The following is a 21,503-nucleotide window of genomic DNA, read 5'->3' as shown; positions in this document are numbered from 1 at the left end:
GTAGTGGCGTGTGCCTGTAATCTGGCGACTTCCTGCATGCTCCCAGGCTGCACAGTCATGTTCACTGAGCCTGAGCCTCCCTGACAATGGAGCAAGAGTAGATTTAGCTGAATGCCAGCAGCTCTCCATTTCACCACTCTGTGAGGCTAAATATATGCTGAAAACCTGGTCTGGCCCGTGTGAGCTCAGCGAAGGATGTCCTTGAGGGCTGTTGCAGAAACAACCCTTAAGAAATCCCCAGATAAGGATTTCCTCAGGGTTGAGGAAATCTTAGGAGCTATTGCTATGCTCTGCAACCAATCAGATTAGAGGTAGAAGAGGTGTCCAAAAGCAAGATGGCAGCAAAGCAATCTACAAACTGCTTTCAGGAAGACAGAAGCACTAATGGAGGCTGTTCTCAAGCACAAGAGCGTCCTGAAGAGAAGATGATTCCTCCTAACACCCCAGAGGTAAAGGCACGAGCCTGGAAAGACATGACTGAATCGGTCAATGCCATTGGTCACACCAAATTGACCATGCTAAAGTGAGGAAGAGGTGAGACAACATCTCGACCCCTGCTTGATGGAAGATTGTCGAAGGGATGAAACAAAACCACAATACCGATAAGTCAAATGTACAATCACTTTAATTCAAAAATCATGCCAAAAATTGCAGCAGTGTGGGCCGCATCATGATATATATCTATCTATCTATCTATCTATCTATCTATCTATCTCACACACACACACACACACACACACACACACACACACACACACACACACACACACACACACACACACACACACACACACACACACACACACACACACACACACACACACACACACACACACACACACACACACACACACACACTTTACTATAAGGTCCTTTTATTGTCCTTTCTTTGTATTTCAGGTGGTGGACCTCCTCCTCCTCCTCCTTTGTCCCCCACCTCATTCTGAAGATTTGGGACATTTTTGGTCATAAGCCACCAAGGATTGCCAGGCTCATTGGCGGATGCAACATTGTAGATGATGATGTTCATACAGACGAATCATTGTGTCATCATTATCGTATATGTATTCAGTTTGCATGGGTTGTATTACACATGTCAATGTTTAACCCAAATTCAACAATTATATCTCTCATCCCAACATTCCTCAACTTTGTGCACATTTCACATTTTCAGGCCTGAAAGAAGCGGGATTCCTCCCGAGCAAGAATGCAGCGATTCAAAAGAACCTGTGGACCGGCCAACCACAACCACCAAGTCATTGCCGGACATCTCCGTGACAAACCTCCCAGATGTGGCCAGACATTGGAGGTCAACCTCTATACCTCCAAAGCATCATGCGATCAGCCTCTCGATATGCAAAAGGCACCGATCAAATATCTTCAAAGGGAGCTTCTGTTGATCCAAAAAAGAACAATTTCTCTTGCAGAAAGGGGTGTTGTTATTGCAAAAAAGGAATTTGGAAGATAAGATTAAAAAATAAAAATAAAAAAAGACAACTGGAGACGGAGACTCTCACCCTTCCGAAAGACTACCTCACAATTAAGAGGCAGCAGTTGGAAAGTGAATGGCTTTTCATTCAGGAATGAGTGCCCTAGTAAAATGCAGTAATATGCTAAATATGTTCAGAAATTGCTTGCACGCGACTTGTATTGCTATTAATTTAAAAGGAACACATAATTTTAAATGACACTTGTTATATTGCTACATACACGCTTGTTATATGTTGCATGGGATACACGTGCTTCCGGATGAATAAAATTATTCTTGGATAAAAAAAAAACTTAGATTGTCATTGAGAATTTTATTGTAAATGTGTTAATGTGTGCAGTAAATGTCTGGCAACCTTCTGAAAATGTTGAAAGTGTGAAATTATGAAAGTGAAATATGGGGGGTTTGGTGCGAAACAGTAAGCAAAAGATTTGGGATGTCATGAAAGAGTGAAAATGCTATCCAAGTCACCATGCCACCACTCAGAGAGTGTTTCGCTCAGAGTGGCAGCATGCTGGGTCGTTTTGGCCCATCACTTCTCGGTACTCGACTGGTACTTGGAGCACATCTTCTCCTGGGAAGTCTGGAGGCCACGTATCGAGTGATGTTATGCAGGACCACAGCGACAGGCCGTCTGCGGTGATCGATGTAATCCGTCATAAAGGCAGTTAAACCTTTTCATGGCTCCGAATGACCTCTCCATGATCATCCTGGTTCGAGTGAGTGTGCCATTGTGCCATTCTTCTGCTCAATCATTATGATGAGTGAGTGGGGTCATCAACCATGGTTGGCATGGATAGCCACTATCACCGACAATCAATCCATCATGCTGTAAATGTTGAATCTGGTGGTGTAGAACAGACTCGTGCCAGATCCGAGAATCATGCAATGCTCGAGAGTGTTTGTTTGACAAGCGGGGCATTCTTGTACCCAGTCATCACTGCCAGCAGTTATAAAGTGGCAGTTCTAATTATGTCTCATTAATTATGCAACACACCAATACACAAACACCACACAAAAGAAGTTCTGGCAAGGGTCTGCAATCTCTAATTGCTCTTTTTCCTGTGAAATATGCGGATGATACCACCAATGTTGCCTGTCTTTCTGATCAATCGTCCTTTGTAGCATACCTTCATGAGATTGACGCATTCAGTGGAGAGTTTTATCTCACTATGAATGTGTGCAAAACTAGAGATTATTTCGGATTTTAGGAAAGGTCACAATCATGAGCCTGTAAACACAAATGGTGATAAGGTGGAAATTGTTAACAAATTCAAATACCGAGGCACTATTATTGATAACAAGCTAACTTTTGATGAAAGTACCACCGCAGTGTACAAGAAATCGATGCAAAGATTTATCTTCTCAGGAAGTTGAATTCATTTGGTGTGAACTCACGAGTGATGCGGATGTTGACGACTTCCTTGCTGATCATTGTTTAGTCATTTAATTTGCTTTCCTGGTGTAGTTATTTAAATGTGCAGAATAAGTCATGACTGAGAAAGGTCATTACACTGGCATTTGAAGTGGGTGAGCCTTCAACCAGCATGGAGTCTCTATATTTGCGAGCATTGAAAAGGAAGACCACTTCTTCAATGGACTTTTTGAAAAACTACCATCAGGGAGATGCTTTCATGCTTCGCCGATGAAGAAGAACATTTTCAAAAAGTCATTTGTACCATGTGCAATTCAAGTGCTAAATTCAAATTCTTAGCCATTTTGCTGTTTAGTCCATCTTCCATATGTGTTACCATGTTGTACACCTTCCCAATGCCATATCCAAGCAATGCATGACATCATCGTCAGGCACCGAAGGAACGGAGTACTCAGTTTTCACTCCATTTGTTGGGTCACCGAAATAGGTGACCCTTATTGTCAATAATTGGCTGTTCTTAGAGCACCCTTATTCTGGACATTTCCATCTGTCTGTCTGTCCGCGAAACTTTGGTCAAGCCTCGGGGCTAAATCACTCAACCGATTCCAATGAAATTTGGTAGGTAGGACAAATATTTCTGGGAATCGTGTGCTTTCGAATATGGGACAACGGGCCCAAGCAATGGCCCTTTAAAGTGGTCAAAAAAATCGAAAAAAATCAAAACAAATCGAAAAATCGAAGCTTAGAGTTCTGTGCACAATCTATCTAACTCCCTTCATGCCAATTTGCAGCCCTAACAAAAAATATTTGTAGGAGGAGATAGGTTTTGGGCGAGTACATTTCGAACATTTCAGAAATGGTAATTGCGAATATCTCTAGGAGAAAGAGTCTGATTTTGATGAAACTTGGGGGAAATGTGTACAATGTGGCTAGCATGTACACAAAAATGAATGGTTGCTATGCTCACCTCCGTTGCTTAGCAACAGCTAAAATACTTTATCGTACATCGTACACTTATTGTGGACTGTACATAAAAATCAATACCTCCGAAACTGGACCTCCGAGGGACCTGTTTTTTGTGCCCAAGCAGAATGTCTTACAGCATCATATAAAAAAATAAAAGCTTTAGCGAATAGATGAATGGAATTACCAGGGCTGCTATTTGTTAGAGTCTCTTTGGAAACATGCCTGAAATTTCACAAGGCGGGTTTCCGGGCGCAAACTAAGAGGGCTGTGATAATCATATTTATTGTGCTAAATTGATTGATAGCATGTACATGAATATCGTCTAGTCGCATCGGCCAGCTTTCCATCTAGAGCGAGCAGCCATGTTGCATACCGGCTTGTTCTATCTGTTTGTTTGTTGGGTAGTCAATCTATTGAGATTTTTATGAAAATTTTCTACCCTTATTGTCAGTATTTCCGTCGATATGTTTGTCTGTCTGTCTGTTGGGTAATCAATCATGTTGAAAAAAAAAATCTCAAAAAAATAATTTGAGATTTTTTTTTTCTACCCTTATTATCAGTATTTCCATCGATATGTTTGTCTGTCTCTCTGTCGGGTAGTCGATCTAGTCGAAAAAAAAAAAATTTGAGATTTGTTCTCCCCTTATTATCAGTATTTAAAATGGCGATTTCAGTTAATACAATGGTGATTTCGATGAAGCTTGGTTGGTAGGTTCATACCATGACCTAGTTGTGTGCAAATGAGAACCGTTGCTATGGACACCACCGTTGCCTAGCAACGGGACTTTGAAATTTTGAAAAAAAATCATAAAAAATTTTTTTTTTCCAAAATCAAAAATCGGGCCACGAGCGACTGTGGGCAGTACATGCCAGCCATATTGTCAAAAATTTCCAGCCGGATCCTATGAAAACTGTCGGAGAAGATAGACTTTGAATGAACCCTGGTCGAAAACAATAAAAGAAACCAATGCCACCCGCAGGGTGACCCGTATCTTGCCAAAAGGTGACCACGTGTGACTTCTTTAAGGTCACATTGAGGTGAACAGAGCTGCTATCCACCAGGAGCAACTCCTTGAGGAATATCTGCCGACGAGAGATTCCGATGAGAATCGTTCTACAGAGTAACCATGAAAAATATGTGTTTGCCTCATAACGTCATCAAATGACGTCATAATGTCTCAGACTTGACATATCTAGAAAGCACTCATCGAGGTGTTCATTTTGAGGTACTACACACGATATGGTTCATAAAACTTTAAAATTTGACCTTGGGGTCAAATATGTTTGACCTCAGGCGCTAACCATGAAGGTCAAGGTCAATCGCCACCAAAAATTAATCAGCTGAGCGCCAGACCATATACTACATTCCCATAAAGTTTGGAGACGATTCGATTAAAATTACTCAAAAAATAAGGGTTTCGTTGACTCTCCTGATTTGCGACAAAGTGACCTTGACCTTTGACTTTGACCTTCAAAATTTTATTCGCTGAAAGGGACCTCTATAGGCCTATGATATACGAAGTTACAAAAATTTCCAATGATAACTGTGCTCTGCAGAGTGATTTATACGTGACGACAGACAAAAAAAAAAAATATATATATATATATATATGAAGGTCAAGGCCAATCGCCACCAAAAATTAATCAGCTGAGCGCCAGACCATGAACTATATTCCCATGAAGTTTGAAGACGATCCGATCAAAATTACTCAAAAAATAAGGGTTTCGTCGACTCCCCTTATTTGCGACAAAGTTTTTGCGACACCTTGACCTTTGACCTTCAAAATTTTGTGCACTGAAAGGGACCTCTATCGGCCTCTGATATGCGAAGCTACAAAAATTTCCAATGATAACTGTGCTCTGCAGAATTTTTATATGTGATTACAGACAAACAACAAAAAAAACAAAAAACATACAAGCTGACTAACATATCTTGCAAAAACTTCGTTTTGGCAAGATAAAAAGAAGTTCGTTATATTTCAGAGACTATGAGTCAGATATACATGAAACTGGTATGGTAGGTTCATGGTATGTCCTAGTTGTGTGTGAGAAAGAACCGTTGCTATGAACCCCTCCGTTGCCTAGCAACAACCGAAAAACCTCTAAATGTGGGGGTATTTTAACGAAAAAACAATCTGCACCATTAACCCTTGAAGCGAGAATCATGAATTTTCTTGTGCTTAATCCTCAGGTCATTCCCATCGAATGGGCCCATCGCATCAGGTTATATTGGGTAGTCGACTACCCATGTCCACCTACCGGCTTGTTTGGAAGTTTGTCATCAGCATAATTGGTAGTAAACGTGGGCCGATTTTGAACAAACTCGGGTGGTAGGTACATCTTATGACCCAGTGCTTTGGAAATTGTGCTGGTTGCTGGGGACGCTTTGGTTCCCCAGCAACAACCGAAAAACCTTCAAAATCGGTCCCGTTCACGCGAAATCAATTCCGAAAGCCATTATCCCACATAGGGTTATGAAATTTGGCACGAATGATCTATAGGTGATGCTCTATCAAATATATTCTGGTTTTTGTGATATATGGAATACTTTACCTGCAGCGCCCCCTACAATTAGGGTATGCGCGAAAATTGGCAAAAATTGAAGGCCCCCTAGCGACCAGGTGAGTGCTTCGATACGAATGAAACTTTGCAGGTTCATGGTACTCAATGAGTACTACCACTTTGCCTCAGGACATATTGACCGATTTCGCTTCGGTCAAGGGTCAAAGGTCAATTAGTGCAAAAATCGATAATATGCGAGAGCTGGAGGTGCCTTCGCACCAAATGCTACTCCTCCTAGGGTTATGGTCGGATGGTCATGAAAATTCACACTAATCGTCTGGAATACATTGTGCACAAACGATCAAGCAGGATTTTCGATTTAGATCTTTGTTCACCCACAGCACCCCCTCGAACTTTGGGGATTTCCGATTTCAAACCGCATTTTCGGTACTTTTCATTCAAATGGATACCGAGTAGTTATCAGGAGATGGAACTGGATGAGATTTGATATGCATAATCTTAAGGTGATTCCCTATCCGCTACATGACATCCATTTTGCTCTATATCTTAAAGTTTCCATGCTCGGCGACCCATCGCCGCCTACCGGCTTGTTTTCTTGTTTGTTTGTTTGTTTGTTCAGATGATATCTCAGCCATCCTTTGAGCTAGGAAGCTGAAATTTGGGGGCAAAAGTGAAGATGTTCTTTGGAAAAATGTTTTTTAAATTTTTTTTTTGATAAATCAATTAATTGATTAATTATTTATTTATTATCGATTTATTAATTACTTCTTTTATTTCTCATCTGGGCAATATCTCGGGCACCCTTTGAGCTTCGAAGCTGACAAATGGACATCACAGTGACCAAGTGATTTTGCTTTCAAGATATTTTTGATTAATCATTTGAACATATTTAACACAGAAGTACATTTTTATATATATATATTTATCTTGGTATCATTTGTACACATTCCCCTCAGAAGTACACCGGTCCCTCCCAATTCAGTCTCCACGTACTGCACGGCGGCATTGCAGGCGTCAATGTCACAAGCTGAAGGATTTATTTATTTATTTGGCATATGGGCAGTGTACTTTGAATGTACCGTCACTTGCTTTATTATTCCTTTTTGATGTTTTATGTTTTTTTCATTATGTTTGACCTTAAGGTGTCACCAAAGAGGAATTTCCCTGGATATGGGACAATAAAGATTATTATTATTATTATTTATTTCAGGTCACTGAATTCCACCAGCCAATTATCAAGATCAACATAGACCAAAAGGTGAACATCGGCCAAAGGTCAACAACTTCGTTGAAATTTCTAAAATCCTCAATTTTCATCCCATTGACTTGAAATTTGAAGAGGATTTTCACATGAGGTTACTAAATTCAACTACCAACTATTTTCATGGTCAAATTTGTTTCAAGGATTTTGCAAGAACATCTATCTTGTTTGTTTCTTTGTGTGCAGGATATGTAAAAAAAAGTTGTGGACTAATTCAGACAGAACTTGGTGTGACAAGGACGAAATGATTCAATTTTGGTGAAGATCAAAATCTGGATCAGGATCCAATAATATTTTCAGTGATTATTCTCCATTGAGTGATGAGGTCAAAAATGATATAGAGCATGATTTTTCAAAAGTTTATTGAGCTCCATGTATAATACATGATCAGACATTGGGTGGCAGAGGTATGTGCACTACCCAGTGCTAGTTTGTTTATTGTCTGTTTTTCGATATTCAAGATTGTCCAGCTGTGTCATCAGGACTGTTCAACAAATCATTTGTATTTTTGTAAGCCACATGTCCGCTTGGTTCCGCATCTTGCCTCACCTTGATAAAAACAGATTCAGTATAATTGGCTTTTCCCTGGGGGTCCCGATTGGGTTAATTACGCTTATTAATTACAGACGAGATTTAAATCAGATTATTACCAACGATGTGCAGGTAGTGGATAAAAAAAAATGGGAACACCAATGTAAAGTTACTTACATAGGGCAAACTGGCCACCACGTGTGGCCAGTACGCACTGTGGAATAGAGTTAAACAGCCTCTGGAATTCTGCAGGAGGGATGTGGCACAATTCTTCCATGAGAAAGTCATTCAACTCACTCACAACTGTTTGATGGAGGTGGAAAATGCTGTCTCAGGCGTAGTTCCAGAATATCTCATAAATGCTCGATTGGGTTCAGATGTTGTAACTTGAGAAGGCTACACATGGATAGCATCAGTCAGTGTCATGCTCATCAAACCATTGGGAAACCAAACATGCTCTGTGTATGGGGGCATTGTCATCCTGGAAGACTCCCTTCCCAGCAGGAAAGAAATGCTGCAACATGGGATGAAGATGATTTCTCAATACCATGAAGTAGTGATTGGCACTGACCTTGCCTTCTAAGGGAATGACTGCACCCACACTATGGCAGGGAAATGTGCCGACAACATTAAACCACCACCAGAACCCTTCACTGTTGGAATGAAGAATTCAGGGTTGGGAAGTTATTTAGGTTGGTGCCACACGTGCACTCGTCTGTTGGCCGAGAACATGGTGAAGGATGATTCATCTGACCATATCACGCATTTCTCCATTGTTTGGTTTTCCATTGCCTGTGCTCTTTGCACCACTGGCCTCGCAAACGTACATTGCCAGATGTGATAAGCGGTTTGTGCACTGCAATCCCACTATGGTGTCCCACTCTGTGGAGTTCTTGGCGGACAGTTTTTGATGTTTAGAGTCAATTTATATGCAGTTGCTCGCCTGCTTTGCCTTGCACTTGAAATTAATGCACGGATATCATATTCCTGGAGTACGCACTTCCGCCCACTGTTGCCCTTTGCTGATGATGTCTTTCCCTTGGAGTTGTATGCCAACATCACCTTAGACACCGTTGCTCATAAAGCATCAGTGAGTTGAGCTGCCCTTTTCACTGAAACTCCTGCCAAATGCTCCCCACTAATCACCCCTCTTTCCAAGTCACTGAGGTCTCCTCTTGCCACCACTTGAGCCAAAATTATAAGCAACCAGGCCTGTGCAGCATTTTTATACATGATGCTAAGCCTGCTGGGATGTTATTTGCTTAATCAACACATGGGCCATACCTGGTGTCCCTCATTTACCCCAAGGTGTGTCTATTTTTCGCCCGCTACCTGTACATTAGTGCATTCTCTGCTCGGGTGCGTTAGAGAGCTGATTCGGCTTTAAGCCAGCCATTCGTGAAGCAACTGCTTTGGCATTTTGTAGCTTCATGCCTGACTGATTAACAGTCATGGTGAGGGGCTGTAAATATGCTGGTATTGAAAAGTGGACAATTTGACTGGATACATTTGTTTGCAGTAAGGACAATCATTAAAAATATAATCATCAGTATTATTGTCTGCTTTCAACAACAACAAAAACATTTTGATCACAGAAAAGAGCTCATTTTACAACAGTGCAATCATACATCTATTTGGTCTCCATTGACAGATACCCTTTTATTGATCACAGCAACAAAAAAATTGTAAGAGTAAAATATCCTCTATTTAATGCTGTGATGTTGGCCAATCTTCAGTAATGTGATACGAAACATCGGCTGTACTTATTGAAATACTGTATGGATAACGTGTGTACTAAAATATATCTGGATAATTTTTGATGGCTGAGAGGTCTTACCAGAGAAACCTGCTCCAATAATGATGTTGTCATATCGGGGATGTTTGTCAATTATGAAATCCATGTCTGGTGTGTTCTGAAATGAGAAATGTGTTATTGCTCAAACATACGAGTACAGTACAGTGAAGGATATTATTCAGAATCTTCCTGTATGTTACACATGCAACTTTTAGCTGTAAATATATTTTCAAAATTAACTCAATATTATACAGAGTGATCACATGAAACCTTTACATTTTAGAATAAGCCTAAGAAGAGCCCGCACACTTCCAAACGGGGTAACATAATTTAAAGTGGTTTTCTGCATGTTGTTAAGCAACTCAAAAAGTTTATTACAGCAGGTTGTTTTGGTATTCCAGGTGACTGAAAGTGATTGAGCAACCCCAAAATCTGAAAAAGACGACTCCCCAGGAAAAGGCGAAGTACGCAACATGGTTCATTGAAACAAAATTGGATGCTCAGGTGCAACATAATTTTCAAAAGAAATACCAAAGGACAACACAAAGTAGACCATCGATAGGTGACTGGCATAAGTTTATGGATTCTGGAAGTGTCCTACGGCAGTCAGGGTCGGGGCCTGTAAGCACAAGTGCCAAAGATGTGGAACGGATCCAACAATCCTTTTTACGTAGTCCATAGAAATCCACACGCAAATTTGCCCGGGAATTTCAGATGCCACAATCAACAGTGCACAAAGTGCTGCACAAGCACTTGAGGCTGCAAGGTTCAACTTGTACAGGCTCTCAAACCCTATGATCATCCACAATGCCACATATCATTCCCCATGAACATGATGAAACAACTGGATGTGGACAAGGAATTCCTAAAACTTGTGATATTCACTGACAAAGCAACCTACCATGTTTCAAGGTCCATCAATCACCACAGCGTCTGTATCTGAGGCTCCAAAAATCCCTATATCGTTTGAGAGATGGAGCGCAACAGCCAAAAGGTGAACATGATTTGCAGAATTATGCATGACCGTGTCATGGGACTCTTTTTCTTTGATGAACCAACCATCAACAAAAACAATTACCGACAGATGTTGAAAAATCACGTTGGCTCCTGGGTGGCTAAACTCCAGCAAGTGATTGGACAGTGCTCTGCAACATTGGGGAAGGGAGGTTTGAGATTACCTTGATGTGACATGTTCAGTTCACTGGATTGGCTGGGGAGGTCAGGTCAGGTCAGGTATGGGAGCATGCGCCAGAGCAGCGCATAGCTGCATCCACTTTCCGCCGGTATTCCAGGGGCCTCCGTCTGGCTATCCCCCAGACAGATTCCTGGCCCATCCCCATCTCCTTGAGATGCCGATCAACCTGCTGCAACCACGAGGCACGTGGTCGGCCCATTGGCCTCCTCCACTCAGGAGACTCCCTCGCTGAGAGAATCTGGTGAGCAGGATCAGCATCAGGAAACTAAGCCACATGTCCATACAGTCGCAGCTGACACTCACGGACTATGCAGGTAACAAATCTCATTTGAGTCTCTCTCAACAACCACTCATTGGACACAAAGTCCGACCAGCGATTGCCAAGGATTCTCTGAAGAGACCTGGTACCAAAGGAATGAAGTCTCCATCTCAGGTCCTTGGTCAGAGTCCAAGTCTCGCATCCATAGAGCAAGACTGGAAGCACAAAGGCCTGAAGACTCGGACTTTCGTCCTCCCGCACAGGTACCGGCAGTGCCACACCCCATTATCTAGTGAATCCATGACTCCCCAGGCCCGACCCAAACGTCTATTGACCTCTGACTCATAGCCAGCAGAGACATGAATATCACTGCTAAGGTAAGTGAATATCTCCACGACCTCAACATGCTCACCACAAACAGGCACAGACAGGACAGCAGCATCCAAGATGTCATTGAAAGCCTGGATCTTAGTTTTGACCCAAGAAACCCGTAATCCCAGCAGCTCCGACTCCTCATTCAGGACCTCGAGGGCCCCCAAAAGGATATCTAAAGTCTCCGCAAAGATGACTGCATCATCTGTGAAATCAAGGTCAGAGATCTTGACATTCCCAAACTATGCACCGCAGCTTGATCTCTCCGACATCCTCCCTAGAATCCAGTCCATAGAAGTGCTGAAAAGTGTTGGGGGGGGGCAGTACACACCCCTAACGAACTCCAATAACAACTGGAAATAAGACAGACATGGTAGCACCACATCTCACAGCACTCTCAGTAACAGAGTAGAGTTCAAACATCAGATCGATCAGTTTTGGTAGCATCCCATGAAGACCAAGAATCCTCCAGAGGACATCCCGATTCACTGAATCAAACGCTTTACAGAGATCAACATAGGCTGCAAGCAGCTCCTGCCGAAACTCTCGTCTGCGTTCGGTGAGGACACGAAGAGCAAGGATACGGTCAATCGTTGACCTCTTTGGTGTAAAGCCTGACTGCTCTGGACGCTGGTGCTCAAGCAGATGGTGGCGAACCCTATCAAGAATTATTAAAGCAAAGACCTTGCCCGGCACTGAGAGCAGCATCACCCCTCGGTAGTTGTTGCAGTCTTGGCGATCACCCTTCCCTCTCCAGAGAGGGACAACAAGGCCCCTCTTCTAGTCAGTTTGGATGATGCCTGTGTTCCAGGCAGAGCACAGAACTGTATACAATGACACGAGTGCAGCATTTCCACCAGCCTTGAGAAGTTCAGCATGGATGCTACAGATCGCTGGCGCCAGGAAGGGCATCCGGCTGTAAAAGCATCTCCACAAAAGGAAACCATGATGAGTACAGCTTATGGGTAGGGTACAGCCCGAAGTACCCCGTGGGGGTCCTCACCCTCTCTCGTTAAAATTCAAGGTGGGGAACCTGATCGAAGCAATGGAGGAAATTTTTCCATTTATGATGACCAATCGTCTGATGCCCCACGTGGAGATCAGTTTCTGACGTTTGGGACATGGAATGTAGGGACAATGACAGGGAGATCTGGAGAAGTGGTTGAAACATTGGTCAGAAGAAGAGTGGACATATGTTGTGTGCAGGAGACACGGTGGAAGGGAAGTGGTATGAGAATGGTGAAGGGTAGGCAAGGGCAGAAGTACAAGTTTATGTGGCAAGCGTGCCCGGAAGGCGTGCATGGTGTTGGTGTCATGTTTTCTGAGGAGTTTGTAGACAGTGTAGCGAGTGAAAGGTTGATGATGGTGAGAATCATGATCAGAAAGCTCTTGATGAACGTCATCTCGGGATATGCCCCGCAGGTCGGTCGAAGCGATGAAGAGAAGAACATGTTCTGGTGTGCGATAGAGAAGTTGATGGAGAATGTGAAAGATGAGGAAGTTGTTGTGGTTGGAGGAGACTTGAATGGACATGTGGGAAGGAGTCCAGACGGTTTTGAGGGAGTCCATGGGGGTTATGGATATGGTGTGAGAAATGGAGAAGGTGACAGGATCTTGGAGTTTGCTGATTTGTTGGTTTGTAATACTCAATTCCAGAAAGCGGATAATAAGCTTATTACATATACATCAGGTGGGTCGCCGACAACCATTGACTACCTGATGGTGTGTCAGCGAGATAGGGGAAACCTCCGGGACACAAAGGTGATCCCAGGGGAGGAGACTGTTTCGCAGCACCACCTGGTTGTCTGCGATATAAGGGTGAAAGGTGCGTGGAGAATTCGGCGGGTGAAGTACCAACCGAGGATGAAGGTGTGGAGGTTGAAAGAGGCGACAGTGAAGGAAGCATTAAGAGAGAGGCTGAGTATGGTTGAGGATGATGTGGTTGAGCTTGAAAGTGGTTGGATATCAATGAAAGATATATAGTCTATTGGGAGCCGTTGGTGAGGTACGTGGATGGACAAAAGGACCACCGAGGCACTGGGAAACATGGTGGTGGGGTGATGAAGTTGGAAAGATGATTGAAGAGAAGAGGAAGAAGTTCAAGGAATGGCAAAAGGCAAAGGATACGGTGGAAGAAGAGGCTGCACATGAAAGTTATAAGGAAGCCAAGAAGGCTGCAAAGAAAGCGGTAGCAAAGGCGCAGAAGGCCCATAGGAAAATGTTTGGAGAACGCTTGGATTCGGAGGAGGGTAAGAGAGCGGTATTCAGGATCGCAAAGCAGATAGCGAGAGAGAGATTTGATGTGACGGGGGTGAGTTGCTTGAAGGATGAAGTGGGACAAATCGTTGTGGACTCGGATGGAATTAAAGGAAGATGGAAGAGATATATGGAAAGGCTGTTGAATGTAGAAAATGAATGGGATAGAAACATCGAGAGTAACCCGGTTTTAGGACCAGCAGAGAAGATAACTGAGAAGGAAGTTGAGGAAGCTATAAGAGCAATGAAGAGTAGAAAAGCAGGAGGGCCGACGGGAGTTGTGGGAGATATGTTGAAGGCAGCGGGAAGTTGGGGTGTGAAGAGAATGACAGAGATCTGTAATCTGGTGGTGAAAGAAGGCCGCATTCCAGTGGATTGGGAACTGAGTACCCTCGTCCCTCTGTACAAGGGGAAAGGTGACCCTCTGGACTGTGGCTCCTATAGAGCAATAAAGTTATTGGAGCATGGAATGAAGGTATTGGAAACGGTGTTGGAGAAGAGGATAAGGAAGAAGGTAAAGATTGACGAAATGCAGTTTGGATTTATGCCAGGAAGAGGAACGACAGATGCAATTTTTATTGTAAGGCAGTTGCAGGAGAAATACATGGAGAAGAGGAAGAAGTTGTTTTTTGGGTTTGTTGATCTGGAGAAAGCATTTGATGGGGTTCCATGTGAAGTAATGACATGGGCATTGAGGAAGTTAGGAGTGGAGGAATGGTTGATCAGAGTAGTGATGGCCATGTACGAGAGAGCACGCACAGCTGTAAGGACGAAGGACGGGGACAGTGGTGAGTTTAACGTGAGGGTAGGAATGCACCAGTGGTCGGTACGAGGTCCACTTCTATTTGTAGTTGTGATGGAGGTGCTGGCTCGGAGGGTAAAGGAGGGTTTACCGTGGGAGCTGCTGTATGCAGATGATCTGGTGTTGATTGCAGAGAGTATGGATGGACTGAAGGAGAAGATGAACAAGTGGAAGGAATGTATGGAGGCAAAAGGTTTGAAGGTGACTATCGGAAAGACGAAGGTGATGGCAAGTGGTAAAACATGTGGTGAGGTGGAAAGGACTGGGAAGTGGCCGTGTGCTGTGTGCAGGAAGGGTGTCGGAGTGAACTCCATTCAGTGTACAATGTGTGCTGAATGGGTTCATCGAAAATGTAGTGGGGTGAGAGGGTCAGTAACCAGTGTGGCAGCTACATTCAAGTGTAAGGTGTGCGTCGAGGGAGCAGCAGATGAAGGAATTGTTGAGTTGGATCTCGGAGATGGTGTGAAGCTGGAAGGGTGAAAACATTTTGCTATCTCGGAGACATGCTGAATGGAGAAGGTGGATCAGACTGTTCGACGGTTGCCAGAGTGAGATGTGCATGGAAGAAGTTTCGGGAACTGAGTGGCGTGCTGACGAAGAGGGGAGTGTCGTTGAAGCTGAAGGGAAAGGTGTATGCGACATGTGTGAGGAGTACGATGATTTATGGGAGTGAGACATGGGTACTGAACATGGAGCAGCAACAAAGGCTGGAAAGGGTGGAAATGCGAATGGTTCGGTGGATGTGTGGAGTATCGTTGAGAGAGAGGAAGACAAATGATGACCTGCGGAAGATGATGGGAATAGAGTCTGTGATGGATGTTGTGAAGAGAAACAGGTTGAGATGGTTGGGTCATGTGTTGAGGAAGGATGAAAGTGACTGGGTGAGAGGAGTGTTGGAAATGAGTGTAGTGGGAAGTAGAGAACAGGGAAGACCAAGAAAAACTTGGCTTAAGGTGGTGGAAGAGGAAATGTGGGCAAGGGGATTAAGAAGGGGAGATGCAGAAAATAGGGTAAAGTGGAGAAGATTGTCATGGGGTCCGCAAGGCTAACCCCAGCTTTAGCAGGGAAAATGGCCTTAAATGCTTGTTGTTTGTTGTTGTTTGAAGCATCCCTTGTTTTCCGAAGTGTTTTATTCGTATTCCCAAAGCTGCTGAATGAAAAGCATCTCATGGGCTCGGGAATCAGATGGTGTTGATAGACAATCTGAACTGCTGGTTCATAGCCTGCTCACATTTCCATCTGAACTTTGTGGCCAGATTTTGCCTGGATTCTGGCCAAAAATTTGACTTGGATGGTTCCCCTGTCCGAAACATGACATCCAACAAAGGATACAGATTGATACTGGAGGCATGGCATGCCAAGTGTCAAAAGGGTGTTTTAACTGGGGAGACTGTGGACATACCCACACAATACACACCTCTTACACTAATGGCAAAAACTGGATGGTGCAAACAACTGGTAAGGTGAACAAAAACAACACTCGTTCCCTACAGCACACCTGAGGTGTACAACACCCAACAAATGTGTACATAAAGGTGCAAAAAGTCTGATTCAATGAAATTTAATTCCAGACTATAAATCAACAAAAGATGAAAAATTTGAAAGGGGGTGAAGACGTGCGTGCGTGCAAACATTAACATTGCAAATCATGTAGATTATATGATAAATATTGAAATGCACTGTAATGACCATGATGAACGTGAAGGCAACAAACCGTGTAAAGGCATGAATCGATGAGTGCTGGAGTGCTCTCAAGACCGGGTAGGTGTTTTTTGACATACGCTGACAGGAAGGCCAGAAATTGTGCATTGTGTTGCCGCTCCTTCGTGTCTGGGTGAATTTCTATTCCAAAGTGGCAACACAGCTGCAGCAGTTCAGCAGACATTATTCGTAGGAGAAGTAAAAACAATGGTGTTGGTCGAACATTTAGAAAGGTTGTTGGAATGAGCGGGTGGAACATAGCAATGGGATGTTAGGTCAGCTTAAATTAAAGACTGATATTACATGTGACATTTACATGTTCGGTATTCAAAGGGGAGAGGTAAGAAACCATCTAATTATTGTGCACATGAGAAGAACAGGAGGGGTTGGAAAGTAAGATCAATGAAATCTAGAAAAAGGAAGAGAAAATATGAGAATGTGAAGGAGAAAGGCAAATAGGAGAGTATGGGAAGAGTAGTAAGTAAAAGAAAAAAAGAATGGACTTTTGATAAAATAAAGGAAGAGAAGGAAGGGGAATAGATGAGGCATATGAGCCTGGGAAGTTGGGGGTGGGGGGGGATTTGGGAGAATAAGAAGGACAAAAGGCAAGCATGAGGCCAAAGAGCATCTGTGGCCACATTATTGTAATTTAAAGTGATGAAACCGAAACACAAGGCTCATTGCTTTCACATCACAGACAGATCAATGGCCTCTTTCTTTTTTACCCCCTCCCCCCTCTCCCCCATTATCCAGTTTTACTCCATCCTCCCTCTGCTCTGTGAGCCAATAAACCTCCCCCCCCTCTCTCTCCATCCTCCCAGCAAATTCAGGGCAGATATGTTCTTATAGTAACCCCCTCCTGGTTAAACTCCCAAAATCCAAGCTGACTGCACATCTCAACTCATTGGGCCTCTTTTCTCCCGTTTCTGGCACCACCCTCCCTGAGGCTGTCAATTCCACTATCTCCTCCAGCGTTTCAAAGCAAGCGGTGCGCATCAGCATCTGTCATTCCCCATCCCTCCGGAATCTTTTCGACACCCATTAACCCGACATAATCCGAATATCTTACCTGCGAGCTACTGTGATTACACCAGTCCTCTTTTCCTGTTTGTTCATTCCCTTGATTATTCTGTCCAATTGTGCCACCACTACCACACGGTCATTTTCTTGCCTTTTGACACTCTGTCACTTTGCTCTTCCATGAGCCTCGATCATCGTGAAAAAAAAAGGAGGGGAGTCAAACTTTCTTCCATTTTATGGGAAGTTGGCAAGGAGGGGGAAGAAATAAATAAATGGCTCTGATAAATAGCTCTAAAAGATGCAGTCAAATTCACATGAGGTCACCACCTACAATCATGGATAATAAAGTAATCAATCAATTTTTAAGATGTCTGAGCAACCAATATTAATATGTTCTTGAAATCAGAAACACTTGTAGGGAAAGGGGGAGAAGAGGTGAATTAAGTTAATATGTGAGTGATTGTGAGCAGAAACTAAATAGAGGAGAACAGTCAAAATTTTAAAAATGTTTGCTTTAAGTCATCCTTGAGAGATGCAGAACACACCTTGAACAGGTGAGGGTAATCTATGGGTGGCAGAGCATAAATCGACTTTTCGTCACCATTCGGAGATAGATGCATAATGCAAGGAAAGCCATTCTCCATACTGTGTTGGCCTGGCTCTTTCTCCCGCCAGTAACACACATCCAACTGAATGACCTGAGAAGTGCAACACATTTTGACCACATTAAGACTAGTACAAGTAGCAGGAAGCAACAAGGAGCCAATGATTAGCCACAAGCTGTCAAAATAAGGTTTCCAGCTGACCTGCAGATCTGATTCAGTTTCCATTAGCAAATTCAAAGCTTTTTCTCAGTCAGAAAAAGACGGAAGTTGAACAGAAGTTGGAGCAAGAAATAAAATGAAATAAACAAGGAGCGGTACATTCAAAGTAAACCGCCCCCATGCCAAATAAATAAATAATCCTTCAGCGTGCGACATTGCAGGGGCACCTTCGGCGCCTGGCAATGCTGCCTTTCAGCACATGGAGTCAGAATTGAGAGGGAGGGGTGTACAATAATTGACTGATTAATTGATTAATTGCATAATTAAAATAAATAATCGTAAAATAATTAATTTCTTAATCAATTGGCTAATAGTATACCTCAACCACCACTGTTTCATCCGAATCTGTAACTTTTTGAAAATTAAGTAACCCATCGAAAAATTAAATGATTAACTGATTAATCAATAAATCAAAAATACCCTTTATAGCCAAATCCTTTGTTCATGGTAGTGTCCAAATATCAGCTTCCTCGCTCAAAAGATGTCTGAGATATTGCCAGGATGAGAAAGAAAATAAATAAGTAATTAATAAATCGATAAAAAAATTGTGTAATTAATCAATTAATTGATCAATCAAAAAATAAATAAATAAATTTTAGCCAAAGCACTTCACTTTTTCCCCCAAATTTCAGCTTCCTTGCTCAAAGGATGGCTGAGATATCGCCTGGACAAACAAGAAAGAAATTAATTCATTGGTTAATCAATGAAATGAAAAATACCCTTAATGGCCAAAGCATTTATTCACTGTCATGTCAAAATATCAGCTTCTTTACTCAGAAGGTGCCTGACGTATTGCCCAGATGAGAAAGAAAATAAATAAGTACTTAATAAATCGATAATAATTAAGTAATTAATCAATTAATATATGAATCAAAAAAAGAGAAAACACACCTCTGCCAGGTGGAACAATTCACGTCTTGTATCCCACTGATTGGCTCGATCCGAACCAAAATCGAATCCGCTTGTTCTTGTCACCTACTCAACTCATCCAGCTTGTTTTGTCATATATATATATATATATATATATATATATATATATATATATATATATATATATATATATATATATATATATATATATAAACATACATAGACACATATATAGTTTTTGGCCTTTCAATTATAGAAATTTGGCCTGCGTTGACCTTAAAACTAATGTGTGGTTGAATTCATTGACCTGATATGCAAATGCTCTACAAACTTAATATCAATCAGATGATAAGTGAGGATTTAAATTTTTTTTAGCCCAAATTGACCTTTTGGCCAATGTTGACCTCAAAAATAATTGGTCGTTGAATTCAGCAACCTGAAATGCAAATGGTCTTCAAATTTCAAGTCAATGAAAATTGACAATTTTTGAAACAATTTAAAAATTTAGCCTATGTTGGGTTTACCTTTTGGCCTATGTTAACCTTTTGACCTAAGTTAACCTCAAAAATAATAGGTGGTTGAATTCGTTAACGTGATGTGCAAATCCTGTTCAAATTTCCAGTCAATCGAATGAAATTTGAGGATTTTAGAAAATTTGGCCCAAATTGACCTTTTGTTAACATTTTTGGTCAAACAAATTTTACGAAACTTCAATGCAGGACTGTTGCAGGATCAGTGACCATAATCTCAGAAAATTTCAGAACAATCAGTTGAGCTGTTTTGGCTGGAGGTGAGCGGACAGACAAACAAACGAGAAGACGACGTCGTGTGGAGCACGATACTTGCAAAATCCAGAAAACAAATTTGACGTCAAAAATAATTGGTGGTTGAATTCAATGACCAAATATGCAACTCCTCGTCAAATCTCAAGTCAATCGGACGAAAATTGACGATTTTAGAAAGTCGGCCTATCACCGAGAAAGTCGGCCTATACAGGTCACATCACCGAGATATGGAATTGGGAGGAGCAGTGTACAAAAAAAATGAAGCAAAATTAACTAGAATGGCACTCAGTAGAGCGGAACCTGTGCCAGGCTGAACAGTTTACCTTTGGTATCCCACTGATAGATTGGATCTGGATCCAGAACTGAACCAAAATCAAATCAGCTTGTTGTACACAACTCCTTCCCAATTCCATATCTCGGTGATGCATGACGTCATGAAGGGAGTACTCAGTTTTCACTCCGTTAATTTGTTTTCTTGTTACCCTCGCGGAAGGGGAGGGTATTGCATTTGGGTCCGTTTGTTTGTTACTTGCAAAATCGAAGTTTTCAAGTATATTGGTCAGTCTATTTTGTTATTCTGTTGGGTAGTCGATCTATCTACCCTTATTATCAGTATTTCCGTCAATATGTTTGTTGGGTAGTCGATCTAGTCGAAAAAAAAAATTCAAAAATTTTTTTTTTGAGAATTGTTCTACCCTTATTATCAGTATTTAAAATGGCGATTTCAGTGAACATAATGGCGATTTCGATGAAACTTCGTTGGTAGGTTCATACCATGACCTAGTTGTGTGAAAATGGGAACCGTTGCTATGGACACCACCGTTGGCTAGCAACGGGACTTTGAAATTTTTGAAAAATTATAAAAAATGTATTTTTTCGAAAATCAAAAATCGGGCCATGAGCGACTGTGGGCAGTACATTCAGCCATATTGTCAAAAGTTTCCAGCCGGATCCTATGAAAACTCTCGGCGAAGATAGACTTTGAATGAACCCTGGTCAAAAAAAAAAACGAAGTTCGTTATATCTCAGAGACTATGAGTCAGATATACATGAAACTGGTATTAGGCCATCAGCCATAAGCTGTATCGGGCAATTTCGTTCCACTCATCGGGGGGCGGGGGGGTGGTAGACAAAACCTTGATAACATGATAGTTTATATCCAAATAAATACGTATCCAAAAGTTCTCCACTCAAATAGCCGCAGTTATTGTGTATTTTCATCTTGAAAATCGATGCATTTCGCCGTGCTCTTTCATTTGAGTTTTCTCCATACGGATCACGTGACGCCTCGACAGCCAATAGACGCTCCCCGTGTATTATTCACCAGGACAATGGAGCGAACGAAGAAGTCAAACGTTTTACGTCTGTAACATGGGATAAATGGAGAGAAAGTGTCAACAAATGGCTCATCTTAGACGGTCACGAACGACGTTTAGCCGAGAGTGCCGGCGCGGGAGGACCAACTTCGATCATGGGCCT

General features: G+C 42.2%; 1 protein-coding gene and 1 pseudogene across 3 annotated transcripts in view; one reads left to right on the top strand and one right to left on the bottom strand.

Moving 5' to 3' along the window:
- Positions 1-21,503, bottom strand: part of PIPOX (pipecolic acid and sarcosine oxidase) — a 78,215-nt gene that overhangs the window by 2,229 nt on the left and 54,483 nt on the right. For 2 of the 3 annotated variants that reach the window (XM_085897304.1, XM_085897303.1), the window contains 3 exons: positions 18,091-18,243; positions 16,539-16,688; positions 9,983-10,058 (listed from right to left, as the gene is read on the bottom strand). In XM_085897304.1, the coding sequence (XP_085753430.1) occupies positions 9,983-10,058; positions 16,539-16,688; positions 18,091-18,243 (379 nt within the window). The remainder of the gene's footprint in view (positions 1-9,982; positions 10,059-16,538; positions 16,689-18,090; positions 18,244-21,503) is intronic. The other variant, XR_015062229.1, reaches the window with a different exon arrangement.
- LOC147018031 (uncharacterized) lies at positions 282-1,746 on the top strand (annotated as a pseudogene).

The sequence above is a fragment of the Eptatretus burgeri genome, chromosome 10, assembly GCF_056783735.1.
Source record: "Eptatretus burgeri isolate ZD-2024b chromosome 10, Ebu_testis_v1, whole genome shotgun sequence".
Taxonomy (NCBI): Eukaryota; Metazoa; Chordata; class Myxini; order Myxiniformes; family Myxinidae; genus Eptatretus; species Eptatretus burgeri.
Note: the sequence above shows the minus strand (reverse complement) of the source record. Positions and strands in the feature narration are given on the sequence as shown.